General features: G+C 41.0%; 1 protein-coding gene across 3 annotated transcripts; it reads left to right on the forward strand.

Annotated features, from left to right (window-relative positions):
* The first annotated feature begins 1966 nt into the window (after positions 1-1966).
* sun2 (Sad1 and UNC84 domain containing 2) lies at positions 1967-25468 on the forward strand. 3 transcript variants are annotated; one of them, XM_082537217.1, is made up of 17 exons: positions 1967-2275; positions 11814-11875; positions 16313-16427; positions 16538-16641; positions 16899-17279; positions 17366-17425; positions 17599-17673; positions 18039-18178; positions 19458-19508; positions 19710-19748; positions 20201-20395; positions 20503-20640; positions 20745-20841; positions 21184-21299; positions 21406-21579; positions 23042-23131; positions 23316-25468. In XM_082537217.1, exons 3-17 carry the CDS (start codon positions 16315-16317, stop codon positions 23430-23432), a joined length of 1890 nt encoding a protein of 629 aa, XP_082393343.1. In that variant the 5' UTR covers positions 1967-2275; positions 11814-11875; positions 16313-16314; the 3' UTR covers positions 23433-25468. The 3 variants fall into 3 exon arrangements, with proteins under 3 accessions (XP_082393343.1, XP_082393341.1, XP_082393342.1); XM_082537215.1 differs by lacking the exon at positions 11814-11875; XM_082537216.1 differs by lacking the exons at positions 1967-2275; positions 11814-11875 and adding an exon at positions 11919-12390.

Raw genomic sequence — 25468 nt, forward strand, 5'->3', positions numbered from 1 at the left:
TGTGTGTGTGTGTGTGTGTGTGTGTGTGTGTGTGGTAGGGTAGGGTATTGAGGGAAAGAGGGAAATGCCAGACATGAACGTGCGCATAAAAAAGGTTTTGTTTAAAGTCAGTGGGGCTGGCCTCAGGAGTGATGGGCTTGTCAACTTTTATGGACTCTTCATTGTTGAGCGACTGATGATTGAGTGTATTCCAATGTCTCTGTCTCTCCTGCTCTCTCACCCCGGCCAAAGGAAACTGCTGCATAATGAGAACACACTCTGAGACAATGGGTTCAACTGGCATAAATACACGCGCGCGTGCGCACCCATGCAAGACGCGTAAACATGCGCCATAACTGCCAGAGCTCAAGGGTCAGGGGTCGGGCCTGTGCTCCTGATAGTCTTCAGACCTTCTGAAATTATTTATCAAATATGGAACAATCCGGACATACCAGTAGCATTTCAGAGGTTGGTTTTTTTTGGTCACTTTTCCTTAGGTGACTGTTGGAATAAAGAATTATCCCTCTCCCACCTTCCCTCCCCTGCCTGGACCTGGTCTGCCCAGTGATAAGGTCAGATTAGATTTATTTTTGGGCTCCTTGCAGTATTGCAAAGAGTACCAGAGCCCTGAGGGTTTCGCTTAAAAGCATTTTGTTGTGTTTTTTGGGACTTTTTGCCTGTCACGTGTGATGAAGACACTCAGAGGGGGAAAAAAGAAAAAGAAAAATCCAAAAAATGGCCTATTTTTTTGAGTAGTTTGACCTTGATCTGGTTGCATTACCTGTTCCTGGAGCTGCAGTTTTTCTCTCATATTGTCTTTTAGTCTTCTGTGTGTACATTTTAAAAGAAATGAACAAAATAGAAGCTGCATCATTAAATCAAGAGCACTAGTACCAATTAGTGTCACATATCCAGTAAGCATTTCTAACTATACCAGCAGCCATTCTAACCTGAATTGGTATAAAGCAGAATGTATTATTCTAACTAAGGCAGGGGAAATAGATGCAGTGATACAAGATTACACATAGGATAATAGATAAGTGTTATCAAATGTTTGAATTGCCCTCACACCTAACCAAAACAAATAAATCGACTGTGATAGGCAATCAAAGAGTTTAGTGTGCTTTTAAATAACCTGTAATAAAACATGAAAGAATATTTTGGAGATTAAAGATTTCACAGAGAGTCGTGTGTGCTTATGAGTAGTTTGTCTGACGTTCTCATTTAAGTGGAAATCTGGATTCAATGTGTCCTTTTCCTTTAAACTCAGCTTTCAGTCTTCAGTCTGATATTCAATTCAAACGCATAATGCATGATACAGTATAGATTTAAATGCTGTTCTAAACGCTGCAAACTGCAAGATGATGGTGCAACAGAGACATTAACTTGCGGCAGGCCTGCTCAGCACGTAAATTACTCGCGGAGAACTGGCGCCACCGTGTGGCAGCATTTCTGAATAGCAGCTTATGGAAAAATAATCCCGAAGGAGCACACTTGTCGCCGCTAGATGGAGCCATTCGTGTATCTGTTGTTTGCTACCGCTGGAACGAAACCGGAAACGGTTTCAAAGTGTGCCGCATCATAGCTGCGGTCGTGTACAGAAAATAAAATAAATAAATAAACAGCTTTAAAAAGGCACTCTCTGAACAAATTTCCGGTCAAAATATCTCTTTAATCTTGCCATTTTTCTTTTTAAAAAATAATTGAAACAACAAAAGGAAGAAACACGAGTTTGGGTTAATTATTATTAATTTTAGAACAAATGATAATCTGGATGCATAGAATAATATGTCTCTCAACTCTGAGAGAACTAGACGGATGTGGTGTCTATTATTCAAAGCACACTTTAAATGGATTTTAATGTTTAGCCCACTGTCAAACTTATATTCTCTTTCGGAAGTTAGATATGCAGAAAAAAATGAATTTACATTTATTTTCGTTGTTTCGTTGGGCGACCGCTATTTTGCAAACCCTTACCGGAAGTGCTTCTCTTCTTCGCTCTAGCTTGACTCCGCTGCTGTCAACATTTGTTGCGGTGAAACCTCCGAGCTGTCACAGCAAGCGTCTGTTGAGCCCAGTCATGCCATCTAGGTTTAGACTTTACTTGTGGAATTCGTCATGAACCAGGCTGCTATTTTGGGACTAACTGAACAGAGTTGAACAAAACGGGCATGTTTGTTTAAGTTCAGTCTCCGTGCGGATTAATATTTCTGGTTAACCGTCTTTGCTGTTCGTTGGCGTGTTTTTTTTTTATACTATTATTATTTATCTGCGACGGACTAAACAGTTTAACGAGGTAAGTTACGGGCACGGGGTTAAGGAATCCAAGTGGTAATTCGTGTTTTTTCAGTTTCTTAAGGTTGAATTTTGGACTTTTCGTGTCTCCCTGCATCTCAGCTGCGCTTCAGGATGCTTTTGTCCGTTGGCTGCCCGTTGAGTTTAGCGACTACAGTTTATTGTCAACATTAGCTGCCTGCAGCTCCTGCTCACTCTGAAAGCATGTGGGGTTAGCTGTCTGCTGGAAATGTGTGTTAATTTAGCGATGAATGTAGTTAAACAGCGAAGTTAAATGTCAGCGTGTCATATGTAGGCGGAACTGGTTTGTTGTAATGGGTGATTAACTAACCTGCCATACTTTTCTGCATAGGCTGCTCTGCTAGTCCCCATAAGACCACTACTTAACAACTTTATGTGGGAGTGTTTATGTCTTATTACCATTTTGTTATTATTATTATTATTATTATTATTATTATTATTATTATTATTAGTTGCCATATATTACTTGCGTAGCATTTAGTCTTATTTGTCCACAGCAATACATAACATGAGCTTGGGCATTGAGGGCTACTTTAGCCATACTGAGCTTGGTGCAGGTGCACAAAAGGTTAAATTTCACAAAAAGCAATTATTTTTCTGTACTTCGATCAACGGAGGGCATGCAGGGAATATTTAAGGCCCTCAGAGGGTGTGTCTAAGAAAGGCAAGTGCAAAATTGGCCAAACTGGCGATAACTGTTTTGCTGTAAATAACATGTTTTAACCTTATTGCCATATTAAGTGTGTTGTGTAGGGAAGCATTGTTACATGTACTGGCTAAACAGGTGTTTATCTTTTGTCTCACATCAACCACATCACAACACCAGAAAGAAAAAAAACTACTGGGCTTGTCTGTCGTTACGGTATCATACTATTGTCTTTCAATATGTAACCACAGTTTATTTATTTATTTATTTATTTATTCATTCATTCATTTATTCATTTTTGTAAAGGTATGTTTAGGTATTGCAAAATCTAATGAAGTGCATAAATCATCCCTGCGGAATTTTCTTTTTGTTTTTGTTTATTTCATGTAAGGATCATAGACTGTATGTAAAAAAGTAGATGTAAACACTATTAAGTTAGACGTGACTAGTGAGGGCTTGATCCGACAGAGCAATCAAGGGACCATTCACTCTGCTAGGGTAGCAACCCCTCAATCTTTAAAGCACACCCTGCTTCATCATCCTCAATCGCTTTTAACTAGAGTGTAGTTTACAAAATGAATATCGTGTTGTATTCAAAAAGCCCCCAAACTGCAGATTGAGATCATTAGTATATGCGTGTAGTGTTTACTGTGGTTGCATCTTTGAGATATGTTTACCATAGACTTTTCCACAGTCTTATTTCTTTTTACTCTCAGAGCTGTTGTCTCCTGCTGGAGTTTAAGAAGAATGCTTCAAAATGAGTTAGCATTTTCTACTTCTGGTTTCCTTAGCCTGAAGTTAACATTTTAATTTTTTTAGAGGCTTTTAACTTTTGTGATCAAAACACACAATATCTTGATCTATAGGATGTATTTCAATAAATACACAATCATGAATATTGAAGCCTTAAGTGTTTTTGTAAAGGCGTTCACTAACAAAGGACCATGGAGACATTGAGCACAGGGTCGTAGTGAAGTCATACAACTGTCATGTAGTAATTTTCTAACCTAACATTGGTCTTTTACTTTAGGGATTGCAATTATGTGTTAAAAATCAGGGTGGGCTAGAAAAACACATCATTCCTGCAGCGGTCTATATTACAGATAAATGCTACTATTAAATGGGGGGAGATTTTGGCAACATTGTATCAATAATTAATACAGGGACACCAGATATTAATATTTTATTAAATAAATTTAAATACTCTGGGAATACTATGAACAACAGGGGTCATCTCACCATCCTGAGATAACAATAATTCGGCTTAACCAAAAAAGTCATCCAGCACTGGACACGAGTAAAAACAGGGCAGCAGGAAAACTCTGTAAACGGCTGCAGCCTAATTTCGACAAATTTGGATCAGCGCAGTTCATGTAATCCAGCTGTTGTTCAGTGTAAGGGAAGTTAGACTTTTTTTACAGTTAAAATTAAAATTGGGATTTTTTTTTATGCAATCAAGGGCTTGATTTCAAGGTAAAGTTTTTGGCCGTGACTTTAGTCAAAGTCAAAGTCAAAGTCAACTTTATTTGTCGATTCTGCCACATGTACAGGACATACGGAGAATAGAAATTGCGTTACTCTTCAATCCCTAGATAAATAGCAAATGAACATTTAAATATATTTAAATATAAAAGTGATTAAAAAATGCAAGTAAAATAATTAAAAAGTAAAAATTTAAATAAATACAATTTTACATATAACAAGAAAGCTATATAATATACAATATAATGGGTAAGTGACATTGAGTGTAAACCAGGCAGAGTAGTGCAAATAGGCAAATAGTGCAAATGGAGATTTAGTAGTGTACGGTAAGAGAAAGTGTAACAACAAAGTCTTATGAGGTAATGGCAGTCCAATGCTCCACAAAGTGACTGGTAACTGGTGCAGGCCAGTGAGTGAGTCAGAGAGTGTGCGTGTTTGTGTGTGTGTGACAGAGTTCAGTGAGACCGTGGAGGAGAGAGGGGAGAGGGGGCAGAATCGGGAGGGAGTTAAGCTTCCTGACAGCCTGATGGATGAAGCTGTCCTTCAGCCTGCTGGTCCTGGCCTGGAGACTCCGCAGTCTCCTCCCCGACGGCAGCAGCTTGAAGAAGCTTTGCATTGGGTGTGTGGGATCAGCCGCTATGCAAAGGGCTTTTTTAGTGAGACGGGTGCTGTAAATGTCCTGGAGGGAGGGGAGAGAGACACCAATGATCCTCTCTGCAGCTCTCACTATGCGTTGGAGGGTTCTATGACAGGACGCATTGCAGGCTCCAAACCACACAGTGATGCAGCTCGACAGGATGCTCTCGATGGTGCCTCTGTAGAAAGTGTACATGATGGGGGCTGGTGCTCCTGCTCTTCTTAGTTTGCGGAGAAAGAAGAGACGCTGCTGTGATTTCTTGGCCAGTGCTGTGGTGTTGTACGTCCAGGAGAGATCCTCTGTGATGTGCACACCCAAGAACTTGGTGCTGCTCACTCTCTCCACAGACGCTCCGTCAATGGTCAGAGGAGCATGTTGGGTGTGCATTCTCCTGAAGTCCACAACAATCTCCTTCGTCTTCTCCACATTCAGAGAGAGATTGTTGTCAGCACACCACGTGGCCAGGCGTCTCACCTCACTTCTGTAGTCGGTCTCATCCCTGTTGCTAATGAGACCCACCACCGTTGTGTCGTCCGCAAACTTGATGAAGAGGTTGGAGCTGTATGATGGAGTGCAGTCATGGGTCAGCAGAGTGAAGAGGAGGGGGCTCAGCACACATCCCTGCGGGGCCCCCGTGTTTAAAATGATGGTGCTGGATGTATTACTGCCAACCCGTACTGCTTGAGGTCTTCCGGTGAGGAAATCCAACAGCCAGTTGCACAGTGAGGTGTTGAGCCCCAGCTGGACCAGTTTTTGAATGAGCTGTTGGGGGATTATGGTGTTGAATGCTGAACTGAAATCTATGAACAGCATTCGAACATATGAGTCATTTTTGTCCAGGTGTGTGAGTGCCGAGTGGAGTGCAGTGGAGATGGCATCATCGGTTGAGCGGTTGGGCCGATAGGCAAACTGGAAGGGATCCAGGGAGGGGGGCAGGACAGTCTTGATGTGTTGCATGACTAGTCGTTCGAAGCACTTCATCAGGATGGGAGTAAGTGCAACAGGACGGTAGTCATTAAAGCAGGAGGGAGATGACTTTTTTGGAACCGGAATGATTGTGGTGGCTTTAAAACATGTGGGGACGACAGCCTGGATGAGTGATATGTTGAAGATGTCTGTGAAGACATCAGTGAGTTCCACTGCACAGTCTCTCAGTGCACGACCAGGAATGTTGTCAGGACCCGGAGCTTTACGTGCATTGATCCTGCTGAGGGATCTCCTCACGCTGTCCGGTGACAGAGTCATCACCTGGTCACCAGGAGGGGGTGGGGTCTTCTGTGCAGTGGTGCTGTTTTGGACTTCAAAGCGAGCAAAGAAAGTGTTCAGCTCGTTCAGCAGGGGGATAGTGCTATCACAGGTCTGTGGTGGGGGCTTGTAATCTGTGATGGTCTGAATGCCCCGCCACAGGCTCCGTGAGTCTCTGCTGTCTTTGAAGTGATGAGATATTTTCCTGGAGTACTGTCTCTTAGCCTCTCTGATGCCACGGGAAAGGTTGGCCCTAGCTGTCCTCAGGCTTGCCTCGTCTCCAACTCTGAAGGCAACATTCCGAGCTTTCAGCAGCCTGTAGACCTCTCCTGTCATCCATGGTTTTTGATTGGCCCGGACAGTTATGGTTTTCGTGACTGTTACATCCTCAATACACTTGTTGATGTAGGCAGTAACAGTCTCTGCGTACTCCTGGAGGTCAGTGGTGTTGTTGTAGGTGGCAGCCTGCTTAAACATGTTCCAGTCTGTAGTATTAAAGCAGTCCTGTAGAGCCTCTGAAGACCCCTCTGGCCACACTTGTATCCGCTTACGAACCGGTTTGGTCACTTTAACGAGCGGTCTGTAAGCAGGCATTAGCATGACAGTGATATGGTCTGAGGCGCCGAGGTAGGGGAGGGGAAAAGCTTTGTAAGCTCCTCTCTGGGTGGTGTAAACAAAGTCCAGTGTGTTATTTCCCCTTGTTGGAAAGTCTATGTGTTGTTGTATTTTTGGAAACACGCACTTTAAGTCTGCATGATTGAAATCCCCAGCCAGGATGAGAAAAGCATCAGGATGGGCTGTCTGCTGCTCACTGATGTGCTGGTACAGTTCATTCAGTGCCTCACTCCTGTTGTTGACATTGGAGGAGGGAGGGATGTACACAGCGCACAGGAGTATGGCTGTATATTCCCTCGGTAGATAGAATGGCCGGCACTTAATAACCATTAACTCCAGCACTGGTGAGCAGTGTTTGCAGACCGCAACAGCATCGCGACACCAGGCATCATTGATGTAAACACAAAGTCCTCCCCCGCGGGTCTTACCTCCCGCGACGATGACTCTGTCAGCACGGTAGCATGTTAGCTGGTCGAGCTGAATGGCGCGGTCCGGGACACTGTCGCTGAGCCATGTTTCCGTGAACACAAAAGCACAGCAGTCCTTTACATTCCTTTGAGATGAACGTAGCAGTCGGATGTCGTCCAGTTTATTTTCTAGCGAGCGTACGTTGGCCAGAACGATAGAGGGGATGGCGGGTTTGTGTGGGCTAGCCGCTAGCCTAGCTCGGATGCCACCGCGCTTACCCCTCTTCTGCTTCCTCTCACACCGCTTGAGGCGCATCCATTGTGGGCGAAGTGCGGGAGTGGGGGTCGGTGATTGAGTAGGCCTTCGGAGCAGACCCAGATCTTTCAGCTTCTCGGTGTCCACAGAGTTTAACTTAAAAAGTTTGTTTCTGCCGATGTCGAGAAGAAGTGTTCGGGCATATCCTCGCTTGCACACAGATAGACGCGACAAAGACTTACAAAAACACTGCAACTTACAGGACGAAAAACACGAAAAAGTAGTTTGTTCGGGAGAGAGAGAAGCCGCTGCGTGTGCACGCGCCGCCATGTTGGATCAACATTTGGAATTATTAGTATGGAAATGGAAGGAGATTAATTCAGAAGATCTTTAAAATAAAGATTGTTTCAACACATTACTTGAAATATATGAGTTTTGTGTGAGGCTGGAAGAAAGCAGATGGGCCTGCCTGAGAGTCTCGGGCAGGGATGGTAAAACAGCTTCGCAGCCCTGACAATAAAGTTTCTTTCATGCAGCAGACTATTTAGAGAGACACTGAGAGAATAAACATTAATTAACTGGGTCACATTGTTGTAAACAGACCTGGTTAGGTAGCAACTTAGCTAAAAAACTGTGCTTAATTATTTTCTCCCCTTAAACTTTACAAAAAGATTGTGGTCCTTTTGTTAGAAGGCAGTGCACACTGATGACTCATCCGCTCTCTGTGAGTGAGTCATATTTCACTGGCACGGTACTAATGTTAGCCACAAACCATGTGCCAGGCTGGTTTGGTTTGATGAAGACTAATTCTCGGCATTCCTTTCTTCCCCCACTCCTTCTTACCGTACCATTTTCCCTTCATTTCTACACTTTCTTCTTCTTCTTCTTCTTCTTCTTCTTCTTCTTCTTCTTCTTCTTCTTCTTCTTCTTCTTTTTTCTGAATTGTTTCAGTCATTCATAAAAGTGTGAAATCATAAAAGTGATTTCACACCTTCTCCATCACCAGCCAAGCTTTCATCTTTGTTGTTCTGCCTGTTCTGTCTCTTCTTTTCTCTCCTGTGTCTCAGTGTCTTTGTCTCAGTCTGCATCAGCTCTTACTCTTCCTTTCACCCTCTACATCTTTGTTGTTACAGGCCGTGTCAGCGTTCCTTCTTTGTCGCTGTCCTGACAGTGAAACAGTGCCCCTCTTTGCCCAGCCCTGAGCAAATAATGCTGCTACATCTCAATCTCCACTCTTTGATTTTGTCCAATAGAGATTCCTGCCGTCAGCTTTACGGGCTCACATGTGTTTTTACATGTGCTTGTGCTTGGGCTGTAATGGTCCTGAACCATTTGGCTTGCACAGTTCAGTTTGGTATGACATTTCCTCGCTTTTATACAGCCTGTGAGTCATACTGTTACTGAAATATAGAAGTCTATTTTTGCCGGCATACTTGGGTTTCTGGAACAGACATTTGAGGCTTTATCTGTAATCATCTGTTATCAGCTGCTGATAGACAGCCTTAGCATGCTAACAGGAGTGGTTGTGAAAGATGGACAGTACTTCCACTTTTACTGAACATTTATGCCTTCATTTACACACAAACAAGTTGGTGTGTGTGTGTGTGTGTGTGTGTGTGTGTGTGTGTGTGTGTGTGTGTGTGTGTGTGTGTGTGTACTTGGTTCTCAAAATTTTTTGGACCTGCCCCACTTCAGAAGCTGAAAAAAGTTCAAGCAACACACTGATTATTGATTATGAACCACTAACTAGCTTAGAGTTCTCTCTTATAAACAGTAGGCTTGTTATGACAAACTAAATACCTGCACCCAAGACAATACTTGATATTTTAAAAAAGGGTCATTAGTGTCTCCATAGCGTAGTGGTTAAAACATTGGCTTAGTGAAGTGAAAGGTTACTGATATTTTATAAAGGGGTAATTATTTCTCCTAGGTCATGCCAAAAGTATGGCACTGGGTGTGTTAACATTTACAATAACTGTTTAATACTTCTGTGTTGATGTAACAGGAGATTTACTGGCCTCTTCAATTCCTCTTTAAGAGTTGTTTAGTGTTGTGAACGTCAGCTGGTTCAACTGTTAGTGAGGGAGGGGCTGTGTGTCTGCAGCAGTACCCTGTCAAGTCTGCTGCTATCATTGCTGTCGCAAATGGGTGTCTAACCTGATAATAATTCTTAGTTTTGAATAGTATCTGAACCTGTTTTAATGGAAAGTAGCAGCTTTTTTTGGCCTTAATCTTACAGGAAGAACTGGAATAGCCAACTGCAGTGAAAATGCAGTGCCATGATCCCAAAACTGAAGCACATACCAAACGTGTTTTTTTGTTTTTTTGTTTGTTTTTTGCTTGTGTGATTATTACAGCTTAATCAACATACTGGCCTATCACAGATGTAATAGTTTTGCCGTATCCAGGAAACCACATTTTCATCTATTGAACCAGATGTTTGGTGACCCTGGTATATTTTTACAGCCCAGAGCTTAATTCAATTTACTGCTCAGATGTCTCTTTTAGATAAAACTGTGAAAGCAAAAATGCTCATATTGTTGAGCCCTGCTTACTATCATCAAATCCTGTGTTATGTTTTCCACAACACTGTTGACCCGAGGAACACTATAAAAATATAAGTAATTCAGACTTTACTGATATCAAACCCTTCATGCCACCGCCACTGTCTCCACTACATGTAGCACAGCAGGCATCATAGCCGAGCAGGGCGATGTTGTGGCGAGGCGATGTGTGAGCTTTGTTCCAGTAAATTTTCTTCTTCTTCTGCTTCTTTTGACTTGTTTTACACTCTAAGAGACTATACTAATTATATGAGTCAGTATATTTATATGGGAATTTCTTACTCTGACATTCTGACATTTTTGAATTATTTTTGTTGGTGTCGAATCATCCAAAACAAATTCTTTATACAGCTGTTTATAAATGATTCCAGTACAGTACAAATGGATAACTGGTGGATTTCCACACTGTTTGGGAGACTCTGTCATTTCACTTTTTCATCTTTCATTTGGACTAAATGGCTGAATGTGATGCACTTGTCACTGTTGTCCTTCTTCATGATTGAGGCAGATTTATTTCTGTGGGAGCTGTGCAGTTTGTGCTGCCTATTCTTGATGAAAAGCCGCTTTTGTGTCTTTCTGCACCTGATTCCCACAGGACCTGAATCAGGCTTCTCTGTCTCTGACGGGGGGGGATGTTGTCATCCTCACATTTGTACATTATTGGCTTTCCATACTGCACATTCTCATGGAGGAATCAGACCTCAATGACAGATCCTGTGAGCAGTGCAAGGGTGACCAAGGCAGAACATGTTTTCTCAGCAGCTCTTTAGAAGTGAGATGCTTAGAAATTAAATGAAAGGCCTCAAATCAGTCACGCGGGCATTCCAGGACAAAAACAGCTCTCTCAGTTTACAGCATGAACAGACTATTGTAAGATGTAATTGGGTTTTAGATCAAGCGGACTGGACGACAAGCCCCAAATAAGGAAAGTAAACCTACACAAGAATGTGGGACGCAGTCAAACACGGCTGCAGTGTTTCAGTGGAATGAGCAAAAGAGGAGGGACATCTTGGTGCAGCAGTGTCCTCTGTGTGGGGTGGGGGTCGGTGATGTTCAGGAGGAGAATTGTGCTGAGCTAGGCTCCACTGAGATGCCACTTAAAGTGTAAGGGAGGCTTTAGGGGAATTAAGTTCAAAATACTCCCCCTCTCTACGCTCTTAGCTTAAGCCTCTTGACGTATTAAGAAGAAAGAAATGTAAATGTGTGTTTCCTCAGCAGCAGGTCCAGGCTGCTTGCACTGTTTAGTCTAAATAAACATGACCCTTGTTTTTCTGTTTTGTTCTTATGATGGGATCTGCAGATTAGATTGTTAGACATGATGGGATTTAAAAAGAGCTCTTACCTGTCACATGCTACAAGAGCCCCTCCATCTAATTTAAATTTAAACAGCCTGGTTGTTTGATAGAGAGAAGAAGGTGCAAGTTACAAAAAATAAACAGATTTAATATGCATCTTCATAGGAAAGATGTATTGGAAACGTAGCTGTCTCTGCAACAGAGCAGTTTCAGTATGATGGTGTGTTTTCCTTATTCACAGTAAACAGAACAGGCTGGCTGTAGCAACCACCACAGGGGCTGCAGGGCGTCGTCAAGTACAGTGTTGCTGTTATTGGCTGTTTACATCAAAACGGTGTGGCTGCTGATATTTACTCTTTTCTCTCTTTCAGTCTTTCACCCCCTCGAGTCTTGAATCAACAGACGAGCAGAGGGTGACAAAACTAGAGAAAAAGTATGTAAAGAGTTTGTGTGGTGTTGTTGAGCATGTTTGCTGGACAAAGTTTGTTTGTAAAGCAGGGTCATGATTTGTAAGTAATTATATTAAACAACAACAAGGCAATCGCCCATTTTTTTAAAGTGAGGGTTTCGGCGCGCATGTGTCCTCGTGCATCAGCTTCCTGTCTGTTAGATGCACAGACGCAGCTTCCCTTTTTGTCATCTTCTGCCGCTCATTTCAGTTGCACAAGTCTGCAGTGATCGCATCCCCGGCTAATGACATCAAGGCTTTTATTGGATGTCAGCTCTGATTGCGTTAAAACTTCCGAGACAGGAAGGCTGCTTTCATGAGAACAGTCAGAAGCTAAAAGAAAGGATCGCAGAGAGAATCTAAAGGCTGGTGGATTTCCTGGGGGCCTCTACTTGTCACTGAGCTGAGAAACGCCCCGTGCAGCTAGCATTTCTAACTTTCAGCGTCCTGTTACTGTCGAACGCCTCGTTTTGTCTGATTGTCTGGAACTGTAGCTGCAGGTATGTACTGGTGCTCTTCTTTTGGTCTTATCAGTGATGTGCAGCAGGAAAGAGGGTTAATGTGGAGTTGAATGTTTTGACCCCATCGTCAGAGCACTGCTCGTGTTTTGTGTTTCTGTAATGAATTGAATGTGTAACAATAAACTTGCTGCAGGAGCTGTCAGGCGGTAAAGCTGCTGCTAATTATCCGCACTGTAAGAGCACATCGTGGACCAATGGGATCACTTAGCTTAAGATGCTTGTTACATAATCTTTACGATGCCTGCCGTGCTGAAAGTTAACCTCATAGATGTTTTGTAACAACATAGAGCTGTTCAGATCCTTCTCGCTACCTGTGATAGTCTCTGAAGATTTTCTGAACTTTAAGTATGCGGGGTCTGTTAAGGTATGCATCTGTGTGTGCATGTGTGTCTGTCTATCATGTATTCTATACTGTAAATGTGTCTGCACTGTAGCGTAATGAAAGTGTATGTCCTTGTTTTTTAAGCTTTGCATGTACAAATGCCTTCATGGTGTTTTGGGGGGTTTATATTTACTCTGTAAATCTTGGTGCTGTTGAGTGTTTGTGCAGCAGGACCGATTAGCTGGATTACAGGCAACCAAGATTAACCAAAAGAGCATCTGTCAGTGACATACTACTAATATTACTTCTACCACAACTACCGCATCACTATTACTGCTACTGTGCGTTTCACTGTGCTGCTGCTTTACTGTTTTATTGTAATAATAATGCCACATTCTTAAAGGTGAACATATGGTCTTATTTATTTAATGTGATTACAGGAAATATCATTACTGAAACATGCAAGTCCTAAAAGATGCATTGAGCTGCCAGTTTGACTTACTGGGGTCACCAGTTCTTGACTCCCCGTAGAGATATTTATGAAATGAACGAGAGAAAAGTTGATGTGAAAATGAAAAAATGTGACCGAGGCAAAAAAAAAGAAAGAAAACATTGCTCAGACATAGCAGATGGAAATAGCCACTGCAGTCATTCACTGGTTTGTGAAGTCCCATTTTGAATTTGAATTGGCATTATAGTATTCAGTAGAGCAGGGCGATATGACCAAAAATATTTATCACGATATACATTTGAAAATTTGCGATAACGATATAACTGACGATAGGGCTGCTCGATTATGGCAAAAATGATAATCACGATTATTTTCACTGAAATTGAGATCACAATTATTTGACGATATTTATTTAACCCTTTAAGACCTACTATAGAACCAAGTCCACCAGAGCTTATATTATTTTTTTTACATGCTGTAGTGCCATTTGTGGGAGCATTTCAAGTTGCTATACAACTGTTATAGCCCATATTTTACTAATATGTATGCATTAAGTCCATAGTAACTACATTAATTGCAAAAAAGTGCAATAAACTACAAAAAAAATTGAAAATCGCTTTTGTTTTGTTTACATATATTTCTACTTGGAGAAATTTAAGAGGTTTATCCCTCAAAACTTTAAATACAATAAAGTTGCAAAAAATAGTTTACAACAACAGGAAATTTATTTTGAGTGTCTTCATAGTTTTATTTTGGAGATACAGCAATTTTTATATATTGCAGGAAAAACAAAAAACAATCCTATGATGCAAATTTGCAAAGAAAACAGCATGTGCATCATTTCACTGTGGGAAGTGTTACGAACAGCTGATAGGAACGGCAAAGCGTGTTTCTGGAATATTATGTTTTTGTTGCTGCAAGCGCTTTTTATGCAATTTTTGCAAAGCTATATGTGGAACGAAACCGTGACCGAGGACAAGCTGATGTCATAAGATGTAAGTACAACTCCTCCGGTTTCATATGCAAAACAAATTATTGCGCTAGCTTACACGGTTCAGGTTCTACAGGGATTTAAAAATAGTTACGCAAAACGGAGCATGCTGCTCTGACCGGCTTTAAAGGGTTAACAATGACTTTAAAAAAATAATATAAAATAGTGTGCAACACCACTGAAGTTTTTTTTTAAACTCTCTTTTCAACCAACGGCAGTCACTCTCCAAATAACTTCTGCTTAGCTTTCCGAGCTTCCCTCGGGTCCTCTTAATCAGTGGTCTCCAACCTTTTTTGCGCCACGGACCGGTTTATGCCCGACAATATTTTCACGGACCGGCCTTTAAGGTGTCGCGGATAAATGAGGGAGGGGCTAATAATCGGCTCAGTCATTTTTAATGATCGTTGAAAGCCCAGATCGTAATCGTGATTAAAATTCGATTAATTGAGCAGCCCTAACTGACGATATAATTGACACTAGACAAAACACTTTACAACTCCACAACTTTATTAGTGAAAAAAAAACCCATCAATGTATTTTCACTTAAACAAGCAGCTGTTTTTTATGTGCATTAAAGTTATATAAAAATTTAACAGTGCAAATGCAAATGCCTTGCTGACAGTTTAACCAAAAGGCATTTCCAGTGGAAATTGGCCGGCATATCCTCAGCATAACCATGTATAATATCCACAAAACTTAAAAAGAGGTTATACACACACAATATGGTAATATTATGTTGAAGCACAGTACATATCACTCCGCGAGGCTCCTGCCTACGATAGCCGTAATGCTCCAACAATCCATCAAGCGGTGCGGGTTCGTAGCTTAGCAAAGTCGTACTAAAACGTCTGACAGATTTTCGAGCGCCGTGTACCACATAAAATCGTTTCAAGGTCAGTAAACACAACCAGAATTCATACATAAGGCACACGGGATTATAAGGGGCTCTGTCGATTTTCAGAAAAATCAAAGGATTGATTTTAAGTGTGCTGTATTTTCCAAACACCACGGTAATAACGGCGGCCCGCTAGCATGCGCTACCAAAAACAGTGCTCTGTTGTGTATCTGATGGACGAAAGCTAAACCAGTTCCACACCAGTGAAGTTGCAGCATTTTTACAAACCAATTCTGATTCATCCGTTTTATTCAACGATCCGCTTTTGCTCTTCTCATTCTCTGTCACCGGCACGCTTTTTCCGCCATGTGCGTATGAAAACAAAGGCACTGCACATATGCGTTTTACCCATATTCTATGGCGATATTTCATTTTCTTATCATTGCCCAACATTATACCGGTATTACTGTGAACGGTATGATATGGCCCAGCCTTACTATTCAGTCTCTGTGTGTTCTGGAGCTAGAATTGGGTGTATTTGAATAAGAGGGTGAGTTTATCAGCAAGCTTCATTAGTAAGCTGTGCCCAGAGGCGTATTGGAGTAAAGATTATTTGATGGTTACCACGCAGCAAGTTGTTTGTCAGAAAGTTGAATTAAAAATGCTCCAAAGGGCAACAACACCACAGACTTCTGTGGGAGGTCCAATTCAGTGGCTCAGAATTGGACCTGACTCCTAGCGGAAAGCTACTAGCCCCCTACTACATCACTGTTCTATATGTCTTTCATATTTAAAACTGTCTTTAATTCTTGAAACTGTTTGATTGTGCTTTACTCTACACCTTCACATATAACACTGAAGTCTTCCACAGTATCTGTACATTGACAGTCACAGTTTATCTTTTCTCATCTTTTTCTTGCAGATGATTTCTAACTTTTAAGCCAAGCATATTAAGTTATATAGAAGAGGCACAATCACTAATTATATTACTAATTATATTGTGGGCAATTTCTTGGTTAGCGATGGTGTATTCACTCTATCTAAATTAAGCTGGCAAATGAGGTTACTGTAGGTGAAAACTGCAGTTTTATGTAGGCCTAAGGATTATGTATTAAGAGTAGCTGAAAGCAATCTAAACACAATGCAGCAGTGTTTGTTGTGGACTTCAAAACACCACACTAAAATCCTATTCCACTGCTCTGACTAGGTCTGCTGATTACAGGGATTATCCAATTTCAGTAACTCTGTTATGTATATTGAGTAAATTGAGACTTACTATCTTTCCCTGTCTGTGTGTTTCAGTCATGTCTCGCAGAAGTTCTCGCCTGGTTTCTGGTGGCTACTATAATTCAGATGAAGAATCTGACTCAAGCAGCGTGACCAACATATCTATATCCTACCGTGAAAACCCTGTTAAGTAAGTTACTGGTTTCTGTGCCCTTGTGCTTGAAGCTTTTTTTCTACATTCTGATTGTCAGTCTGTAATGTAACCCTGCCTTTCTCTCTTACCAACTTTTTCTTCTTCAGGGTTTTCAAGAAGAAGGCCGGGACCCGCAAGCCCGCCTCCCGTACCTCCAGCAGAGCCAACAGCAATACTAGCTCCGCTGCCCCTGACACACCTGTCACTCCAGGTCAGTATGCTGCGACGGTGCATAAGTGGTAATGACATAATATCACAATCTGAAAGTTTTCAGAGTAGGTTAAAGAGAAAGTTTCCAAACTGTTGCCTATAACAAAGCTTTGGATTACTTCTAACCCCTTATCGGTATTTTACTGACTGTCAATTATTTAGTTACTCTTTGTAATAATGGACACAGATGGAGTATTGGTGTAAGGAACCTAATTTATTTATCTCATTTTCTGCTTCTTTCTCTCATCTGGCTCTTAGTCCCATCTCCATTAACCATTGAGAGCCAACCTGTCATGAGGACCGTATCTTTCACCCCATCCACAGCCACCCCGCGGCCTGCCCTGACCCCATCATCATCATCAACCCCGAGGCAGACACCCCCTCATTGCCACCCAGCATCTCCAGGAAACAGCTCTCCTGCAGGGCACTGCAGCTCTAGCAGGCCAGGATTACAGTTTAGACCCAGCCATAAGGAGCTGAGTCAGAGTGGCGTGGACAGCTCAGGGTACTCGTCCTCTGAGGGTACTTACAGGAAGCCCATGGCCGCCCCCTGCAGCACTGGTAGAGTCAGCATTAACACTGGGGATCCCAATACCGGATACAGAAGCAGAATCAAAAGTGCCTTCAACAGCCTTAGCGGTGAGTGTTGTTGAAGTTTGCTTGTGTTTGCGTGTCTTTGCGCTGCCATGTAATAATCTCTTTGTTCGTGTTTGTTCTTTTGGCAGACTCAGCCCTGATGCTCGGTGCGACAGTATGTGCAAAAACACATGACGTGGCAGCGTTAGGTATGGTGTTTGTATATGATCATTGTTACTTCTTGTAGCTGAAGCTCAGTATGGATCTACATGTGCCTGTGCATTATATACAGATCCTACATACTTTTTCTTAGTTGCTGCATGTGATTTGGCTCTAGCTTATCAAAATCCCTGCAAATCAACGTTCCTTCTCTTCCCCGCAGCTAATTCTCTAATCAGCAGTCGCATGAAGAAGGCTTGTGGTGTGGCTCTCCTCCTCCTCCTCATCTTACTTTTATGTAAGTAACATAAACGAAATCGAATATATTCTGTGTTTTTAGAAAGCCGCTGTATTTTCTGCTTGATCTATTTTCCTGAAGACAGTACAGTAATCTTCTATGAGCTTGGGGTTTCCCCTCAAAAGTAGGCGTGGTAGGTTCTGCCGCAGAGGGTTCTTAGACTTGCAAAGCAGCACTGCTTAGTCTGCTCCCTGCATCATGTGGTGGGGTTTTACTCCCTTCTCCACCTCATTGTGACTGTATGAGTCACTGTAAATGTCAGTCACTACAAGAGGCTTTCACTGTTGAATATTAGAGTTGGGTGATCTTGCTTTGTGTGCTTCTGAGTGCTGTTGTTCAGGAACTATCCCTTCTGTTTTCTCCAGGTCTTTGGTTGTTCCTTCCCTTGCTCACCTCTTTCATCACCCGCATGAATGTCACAAAGAGCCCATCACAGACACAGCCTGTTGTGCCTGCTACTCCTCCTCCTGCCCAACCCAACAACATCTATTCCAAACCTGTGGTGGTAGGGCTCTGCAACTGACTGTTTTTCTTGCTGGTTAGATTGATGGGTGCTGGATCAATCTAACTGTCTGAGTGACTAAGTAGATTGATTAATTATAAATGACAAACTTTTATAATAGTGCTCAAGCTCAAATCTTCAAGGCCTGCACGAGGGGTTATTTAACAATGCCAAACCACAGCAGCAGTCGTCTCAAGGTGTAAAGTTCAAATCCAATAATACCGAGAGAACTCCAACAGATGGCAGAGGCAGCCATTTGCTCCCAATACAATACATATTTTTAAATGAAATCTTGATATTGTTTAAGTAATGGTAATAATGACATAAATCATTGTGTAGTTGTTTGTTTATATGCAATTGATAGTCCTGTCTCACTATATCCGTGCACTTGTATTTTAAATTTTATTCATTTATCCAAAAAAAAAGCAGACAATGAGTTAAAGATGAATTTGACTGTTAGCAATCATTGTTGTTTTCTTCAGTGTAACCTGGTATCATGGCGGCCCAAGCTTGAGATTTGCTAGTGTAGTATTTTCCCAGCACACATTTGTGGATTTTTAAAGGTTCACAGAGTCTGTTTTCTCCACTGTGGGTGGTTTACAAATTGAAAGTGAAAGATCAGCAGTTTGATCCTGAGAGGAGACACAAATCCCTTGGGGGATCATGACGGATCAAAAATCAGCCAGCAAAGCTACCTGCTGTGGTGGTGATGAATTGGAAATAAGAGAGCTGCTGAAAGGTGCTTTTTACTGTATTTTCTTTATAAATCTTTATAAGTGCATCACATTCTCAGTTAAAAGAGTTACAGTTTGAGAACAACGACACTCTCATCAATGTCATTTCTCTCTTACCAAGCTACCTTTGGTTGTTCTCTTATTCACAAGGGGTTGCGACAGCAGGCAGCACCACATGTTTGATTCACAGGATATTTTGCACCAGTTACCCGTCCTGACACAAACCCAAATGCAGCCACCTGCAAATGTGTAAAGCGCTACACTTTGGAGCCCCACTGTTCTCTAACCAGCTAAACAGAGTCAACAAGGGATGGGATTTATGATGTTTATGATCAAAACTTTGAGACTTAGTTGTAAGTCCTTCAAGAAGTTCACCGGTTCAGGGACCTCTCAGTCAATTCTGAAGCATTTTTAAAGGTCAAAAATATATTTAATGTAATAGCTGTTCTGATTAAGCTTGCTGTTATGAGACTCTTAATATGTTTGTATGAAAATTTGGGTTCTTTTTTGTTGCAGTAATAGTTTGTTGTTTTTGTATTTTCAAACAGGATCCTACCATTGTGTCTGCTGTAGTAGATGAAAAGATGCAACGTCTTCTGGTAACAAACCATTTCCTTGCAGTCAGGAGTAAAAAAGTCTGCACCCTCCCTCCACACACGCACATGCACAAACAAAAATTAAGCTGTCTAACCATATCAGAATAAAACAAAGGAAAACTAAAATAAATGCATTGGTGTTACTTTGAGACCTTGCATGTTGATCTATTTTGAGGTGAAAGTGATGTGTTGCATCTGTTACAGGTGGAGCTGCAGATGAAGCAGGAGCTGCTTCTCTCCCAGGTGAGAGAATCTCTTTCTGGTTAACCCTGTGGGTGGTAGAGCTTCTGCCCACGGATGTCAGAAAGGAACACAGGCTAATAGTAACAGGGTCAAAACTCAGGTATGCTAGAGTGACATCTAGTGGTTGACATCTAGAGCAAATGCAGAGGTTTGTTTACTAACCTACAAGCACTCGGGAAGTACAGTTGCTGAATAATTCCCCAAAGGCATAATTTCTGATTTGAAGAGAATTTATTTTAAAGAAATTTTAATTTGATTTAAGGTTTAGAAACAACAAAAAGGCTTTCTGATAAACGGGTAACCATGGTTAGCTTTTAGGATGAACATATATGACTTAAAAACCTGGCTTTAAAACATGAGATCTAAAATTTATGAAAGAGACAGCCTGGTATCTATGAGCTCACTTCACCTATCAGCATGTCATGTTTTCCTTCACTTGTTTTTTCTAACAGATGAAGGAGAGACTCCAGCTGGAAATGCGCGATATGAAGGCCAAGCTTGAGGCCACAGACTCCGACAGTCGGCAGCATCTGGAGCAGCAGGTCACAAGGTTGAGCAGCCGGATGGCAGATTATCAGTCAGACAGCAGCACTGCTGCTGCCAGCCTCACCCTCAGAATCCAAGCTTTAGAGGATCAGAATAATAAGGTAAAAGTCCTGATAGGTTCAACTTATCTATATTTAAAGCAACCGAAGCTTAATGAATGCAGTCTGGAACTTTGCCTGGGTTTTATGCATAGTCTTTTCTCTTGCAGTTGGCCCAGGAGTTGTCATCCATCCAGGTGATGCCTCCTCCAGCCCCCTGCCCTGATCCTACCAACACACCTATACACAATCACCTCACACCTGAGCTCCAACATGCCATGGAGAAGTGGCTCACTGACCGCATCAAGGTAACTAGTAGTAACTGTGTGTGTGTGTGCGCTTATGCTGCTAGATATGAGTTGTTACACCTGTCAATACTTAATAGTATACTCTGTTTGTGAATGTGAATAAGGAGCAGGATGCAATCAGGCTCAGCAGCAGTGGAAGCTGCGCAGACTGTGGACGTCCCATGGCTGATAAAGTGGCTGACTTTGCCCTGGAGACTCAAGGTCAGGAATGTTTGGATAAAGATCAAATTGTTTTTGCTAAAATTCAGTGTGTGCATGTGTGTGTTTGCTGTTTTTGCACCCAAAAAAACACTTTTTAAATATTTAGTTATTGGTTGTTTAATTTATTTGCCTGTTGATTTGTCTTCTGTAATTATTCTAAATGACATTCATGCATCTTGTCATCAGTCATCAGCAAAGATTGTTGTCATTTAATCTTACACTCTATAACATATAGAAGATTAAAAAAAACATTTCAGAACTCTTATTGCCCTGTGTGTGTGTGTGTGTGTGTGTGTGTGTGTGTGTGTGTGTGTGTGTGTGTGTGTGTGTGTGTGTGTATAGGTGCCAGTGTGATCAGTACCAGGTGTTCAGAGACGTACCGTATTCGTTCAGCATGTGTGACCCTGTTTGGTTTCCCTCTTTGGTATCCATCTGAAAGCCCGCGCACTGTCATTCAGGTACAATGACCATCAGTTTGCTTATCTGTTCCCTCAGGGCTTTTCACTTTAGACTGTTAGCCCTTTCATTTTTACTAACTACATCTCCCGCTGTCTTCCTCCCCAGGGTTACCCAGTGCTGCTTCCAGGGAAATGCTGGGCGTTTCATGGTGTCCAGGGAACACTTGTGATCTCTTTGTCCCACCCCATACGGATAACTCATGTGACACTGGACCACCTACCACGCTACAACTCTCCCACTGGCCGAATTGACTCAGCACCCAAAGACTTTAAAGTCTATGTGAGTGCTTCCAGTGTAGAAACAGTGTGGGGACACATGACTGCCTGCGCTTGCTTAAAAAAAAAGAAAAGAAAAAGCTGCCTGCAAGTCAACATGAAGCAGGAAAATAACCAGTAGCCAGCAGTCAGTTCATCATTAATGAGAGTTTGTGAGCTCGTGGGTCTTAATGACTCAGCTCAAACATAGATACATGGAGGGAGCAGGGAGGGTACTCGTGGTAAGGAAAGAGCGAACCCACCAGGTCTGTTTGTCCTCAGCCAGAGCATCACGTACTTTTTAGGATATACAGATGTACTACAATATCTGTCAGACGTAAAGATGTGAAATTATACCTCAGAGGCAGCATTTGTGGTTGAGACATTTAAAGCTGCTGCTAAGTCATGCTGGTTCTCAAGTACACATGCTTACACAAATTAACCAAAACATCAGATTGAACTGCACACAGTACACATGTGATCACATTTCCAGCAATAACTCAAGTAACAACACACGCTCTGCATTTGTCCACGGTGACAGCACACACTGGATTTTAAAGCTTTAGCATTTTTGCCTCTGCCATGTTCCATTATTGGTGTCAGAACTAAATGTATATGGATGAAAGCTAGCAAGCATGGTTTGCAAGCTGGATCTTAACCTTGTACAGCCTGAACCATGACATAAAAATATTTTTTATTTATGTATTTATCTATTTTTAAATGGATATTAAATCTTCTGAAATATGAATTGAAACAGTAGAGAAATATCAGTTTGCATATACGAGTTTTCATATGTATCAGTTTTGCTTTGTCTGGAAATTTATTCAGGTGTTTGAAGACAAAAATTCCATTGATCATGTAGAGATTAACACTGTTAAGACTGTTTTACTCACCTTAACTGGACCACAGCTGTTTGTAAAAGTAACCGTGCAGCTTAGATAATTCCATGAAAAATCCACCAAAGGCACCAAAAGAGCACACACATCTCTAAGTTTAAGCCTTTACAGTTAAAGGTTAATACACTCCATACACTTGTTGTAAAGGCCGAAAGTAGCTGCAGGGCAAAACTACCTTTGTACCATTGTGCTGTAAATTTGCGCTTTTTAGCACAGGAGCCAGCTTCAAGTGTAACCTTGAGCAGCTGCAGTTTTTTACTGAATTTCCCACAGCAGAGTTTTCTGCTTGACAGACACGCATACCTGCCAGTTATTACATTCATTTTCTTCCACTTCCTATTAAAAAGCCTCGGCACAATGTGATAGCTACAAATTGTAACTTTTCTGATATTTGTAGTTCATGAATTTGACTTGTTTATTATTTCACTTGTCATTTTTTAAATGTGGATGATCTAAATCTGCCATTTATCAACCGTAGGACCTAATATAGGAGTACTGTATGGAATTAAGTCTCAAAGAAAACCTTTGAGAGTGACATAAAGCCAATTTTAATATTGAAATCTGACCCAGGTGCCATTTGTCTCTTTCCAGGGGATGGAAAACGACACAGAAGAAGGAACACTGCTGGGGACGTTCACTTACGATGAGTATGGAGAGCCAACGCAGACGTTTAAGATTCCTGTGAGTTCAAATGAGCCCATCTTAATATTTACCGCTCATTATATTTACAGAGCACGAGCAGACTACTTCTGCTTCTGTATAAAGTGTAGTAATCATAAGTGTTTGTTGCATGCTCTCCCTTACACTTAGATTTTGTTGTTTAACTTTCTTTCCTATCTTTTCTTTTCTTCTCCGCCTCACACAGAATCCGAGCGACATGGTTTACAGAGTCGTGGAGCTGAGAGTTCTCAGTAACTGGGGTCACGTCGAGTATACGTGTCTTTACCGTTTCCGTGTGCACGGAAAGATCGCCACCACGTGAGGCTTCAGACTCACTCGGAGTGACTTGAGTGGCCAAATGCTACTGAAAAGTGTTTTAGTGTTCACACGCACAACTCTTTGTTTCAGCTGTGTTTTACTGGGGTTTTTCTAACCTCTTAATATTAAAGGATAAAAACGTGCACGATCCTTGTTGTGCAGTGCACATTTGCTTTTGCTTTGACAAAAGTCTACATGGAAGTTTAAGGTTCTGGCAACTTGCTTTCAATTATATGACTGTGCCACAAGATCCTTTTAAAGCTTTTCTTATTACAAACTATTATTATTAACAATCTTTTTTTCCTACTTTGCATGTGTACAGCGCTCCATCCCACCTGAGAGTTCTCTGGTAAAATAACATCTCTTTCCGTTTTGTTGCTGGGAAGCCACAGAGGAGTTGAGTGTTCAACACCTTGCTCAGTGGCACAGTGACAAGTCATAGAAACAGTCTCTTATTTTATTTACTTGTCCTGGTTTCTATAGCTGGTTATCAGCTTTATTCATCTTTCCATCTTAGACCAAATGAGTCTCAGTATTTTATGTTTTTACAATTAAAACAGAAAATAATCTAGTTTGTCTAGCGCTCAGTCACATTATGTTGCCTGATACCTGAACAGGTTGAAAACACTGTTTTGTTTTGTTTTGTTTTGTTTTGTTTTGTTTTGTTTTGTTTTGTTTTGTTTTGTTTTGTTTTGTTTTGTTTTGTTTTGTTTTGTTTTGTTTTGTTTTGTTTTGTTTTGTTTTGTTTTGTTTTGTGCTTCTTCTTTTTGTTATTTGGTGGAAATACACAGAGGGCAGCAGTGAATGTTTTCTAATCAGCAGTGCTTGATGTTCTTAAAGGAAAATGTAATTTCATATCACTATGAAAGGTAAAATATGCAGCTTGGTAACATTTCCTTTCAGCACGTTTTGACACATCAGTGTGGATTTTCCTTCTGGTACTTGAATACTTGAAAAGCTGTTTTTCTAACCTCTTTGACAGACGTCGTGTTGAAGCCATGACAGCTTTGTTTTTTACTCTGTACATAATGCTTACATTTGTATGAAATGTTTAACCAGGATAGAAAAAAGTGCTATTTATGCATAAAACAGAAATTCTTTTACAAATTCTTTTTGCTCCGTCCATTTTGTAGGACCAGCTCGAGAATCATTTTGAATTATTGTCAATTATTATGTCAGATCTTTGGATTGTGTCATTCAAAACCCAGAAAACACAATTTCACACAATGACAGAATTTTTGTTTTTATTTGTTGTACATTTAGACAGAAGATCAGAGAAAGTATCATTTACAGAATGACATGAAATGTTCTTCCTGATTTCAAGCAGTTCAGATTTGGATAACTTAACAAAGGGTCAGGTTTTCAGAAGTATTATTATTGTTTGTGTTTTGTCTATTTAATAGATGCTGATATATACAAGTTGTTAAACAAAGGAGACACAGTGTCATTAACACATGTTTTCAAAAAGTAATGTTAAAGTGAAATGAAGATATATTTTTGCATTGATGGCTGTTTTATAAATGATTGTTTACATTCCTAAAAAGCTTAATAACCACTCTCCTGGTGTACTGCAGGCTATAGATAAACTGAACATTGTAGACAATACAATATACGCAATAATACACGCTAATGTTGTTAAATGTGTTTAACATGTTCACTTACAGTTTTCACTTTAATCCTTAAATAGCTTGATTTTGCATAACTAAACATTCCAACATGTGTCTAATAGACTCACATTTGCTGAAGCATTGTTTAAAAATGTAAGTATTGATGGGAGCCTAGAGCCTACACCTCAGAGTGTATCATTCCTCTTATTTGAACAGTGTTAAGGTTTAGGTAGATCAATCAGGTTCATTTTCTCTATCCTCAAATGTTAAATTGATCGATTGATTGACAATAAAAAACGTTTGTTTTCTATTTGGATTTTAGAAATCTCGTCTCACACGGAGCCCTAAAGTGTTCTGCAGAGTATATGACTACATTTTTGTCTGTAAGCCAAATTTGGATATTTGAGTTCTAAAATAAAACAATGCAATATGT

Source organism: Aulonocara stuartgranti (genome assembly GCF_965226115.1).
Source record: "Aulonocara stuartgranti genome assembly, chromosome: 6".
NCBI classification, from domain to species: Eukaryota; Metazoa; Chordata; class Actinopteri; order Cichliformes; family Cichlidae; genus Aulonocara; species Aulonocara stuartgranti.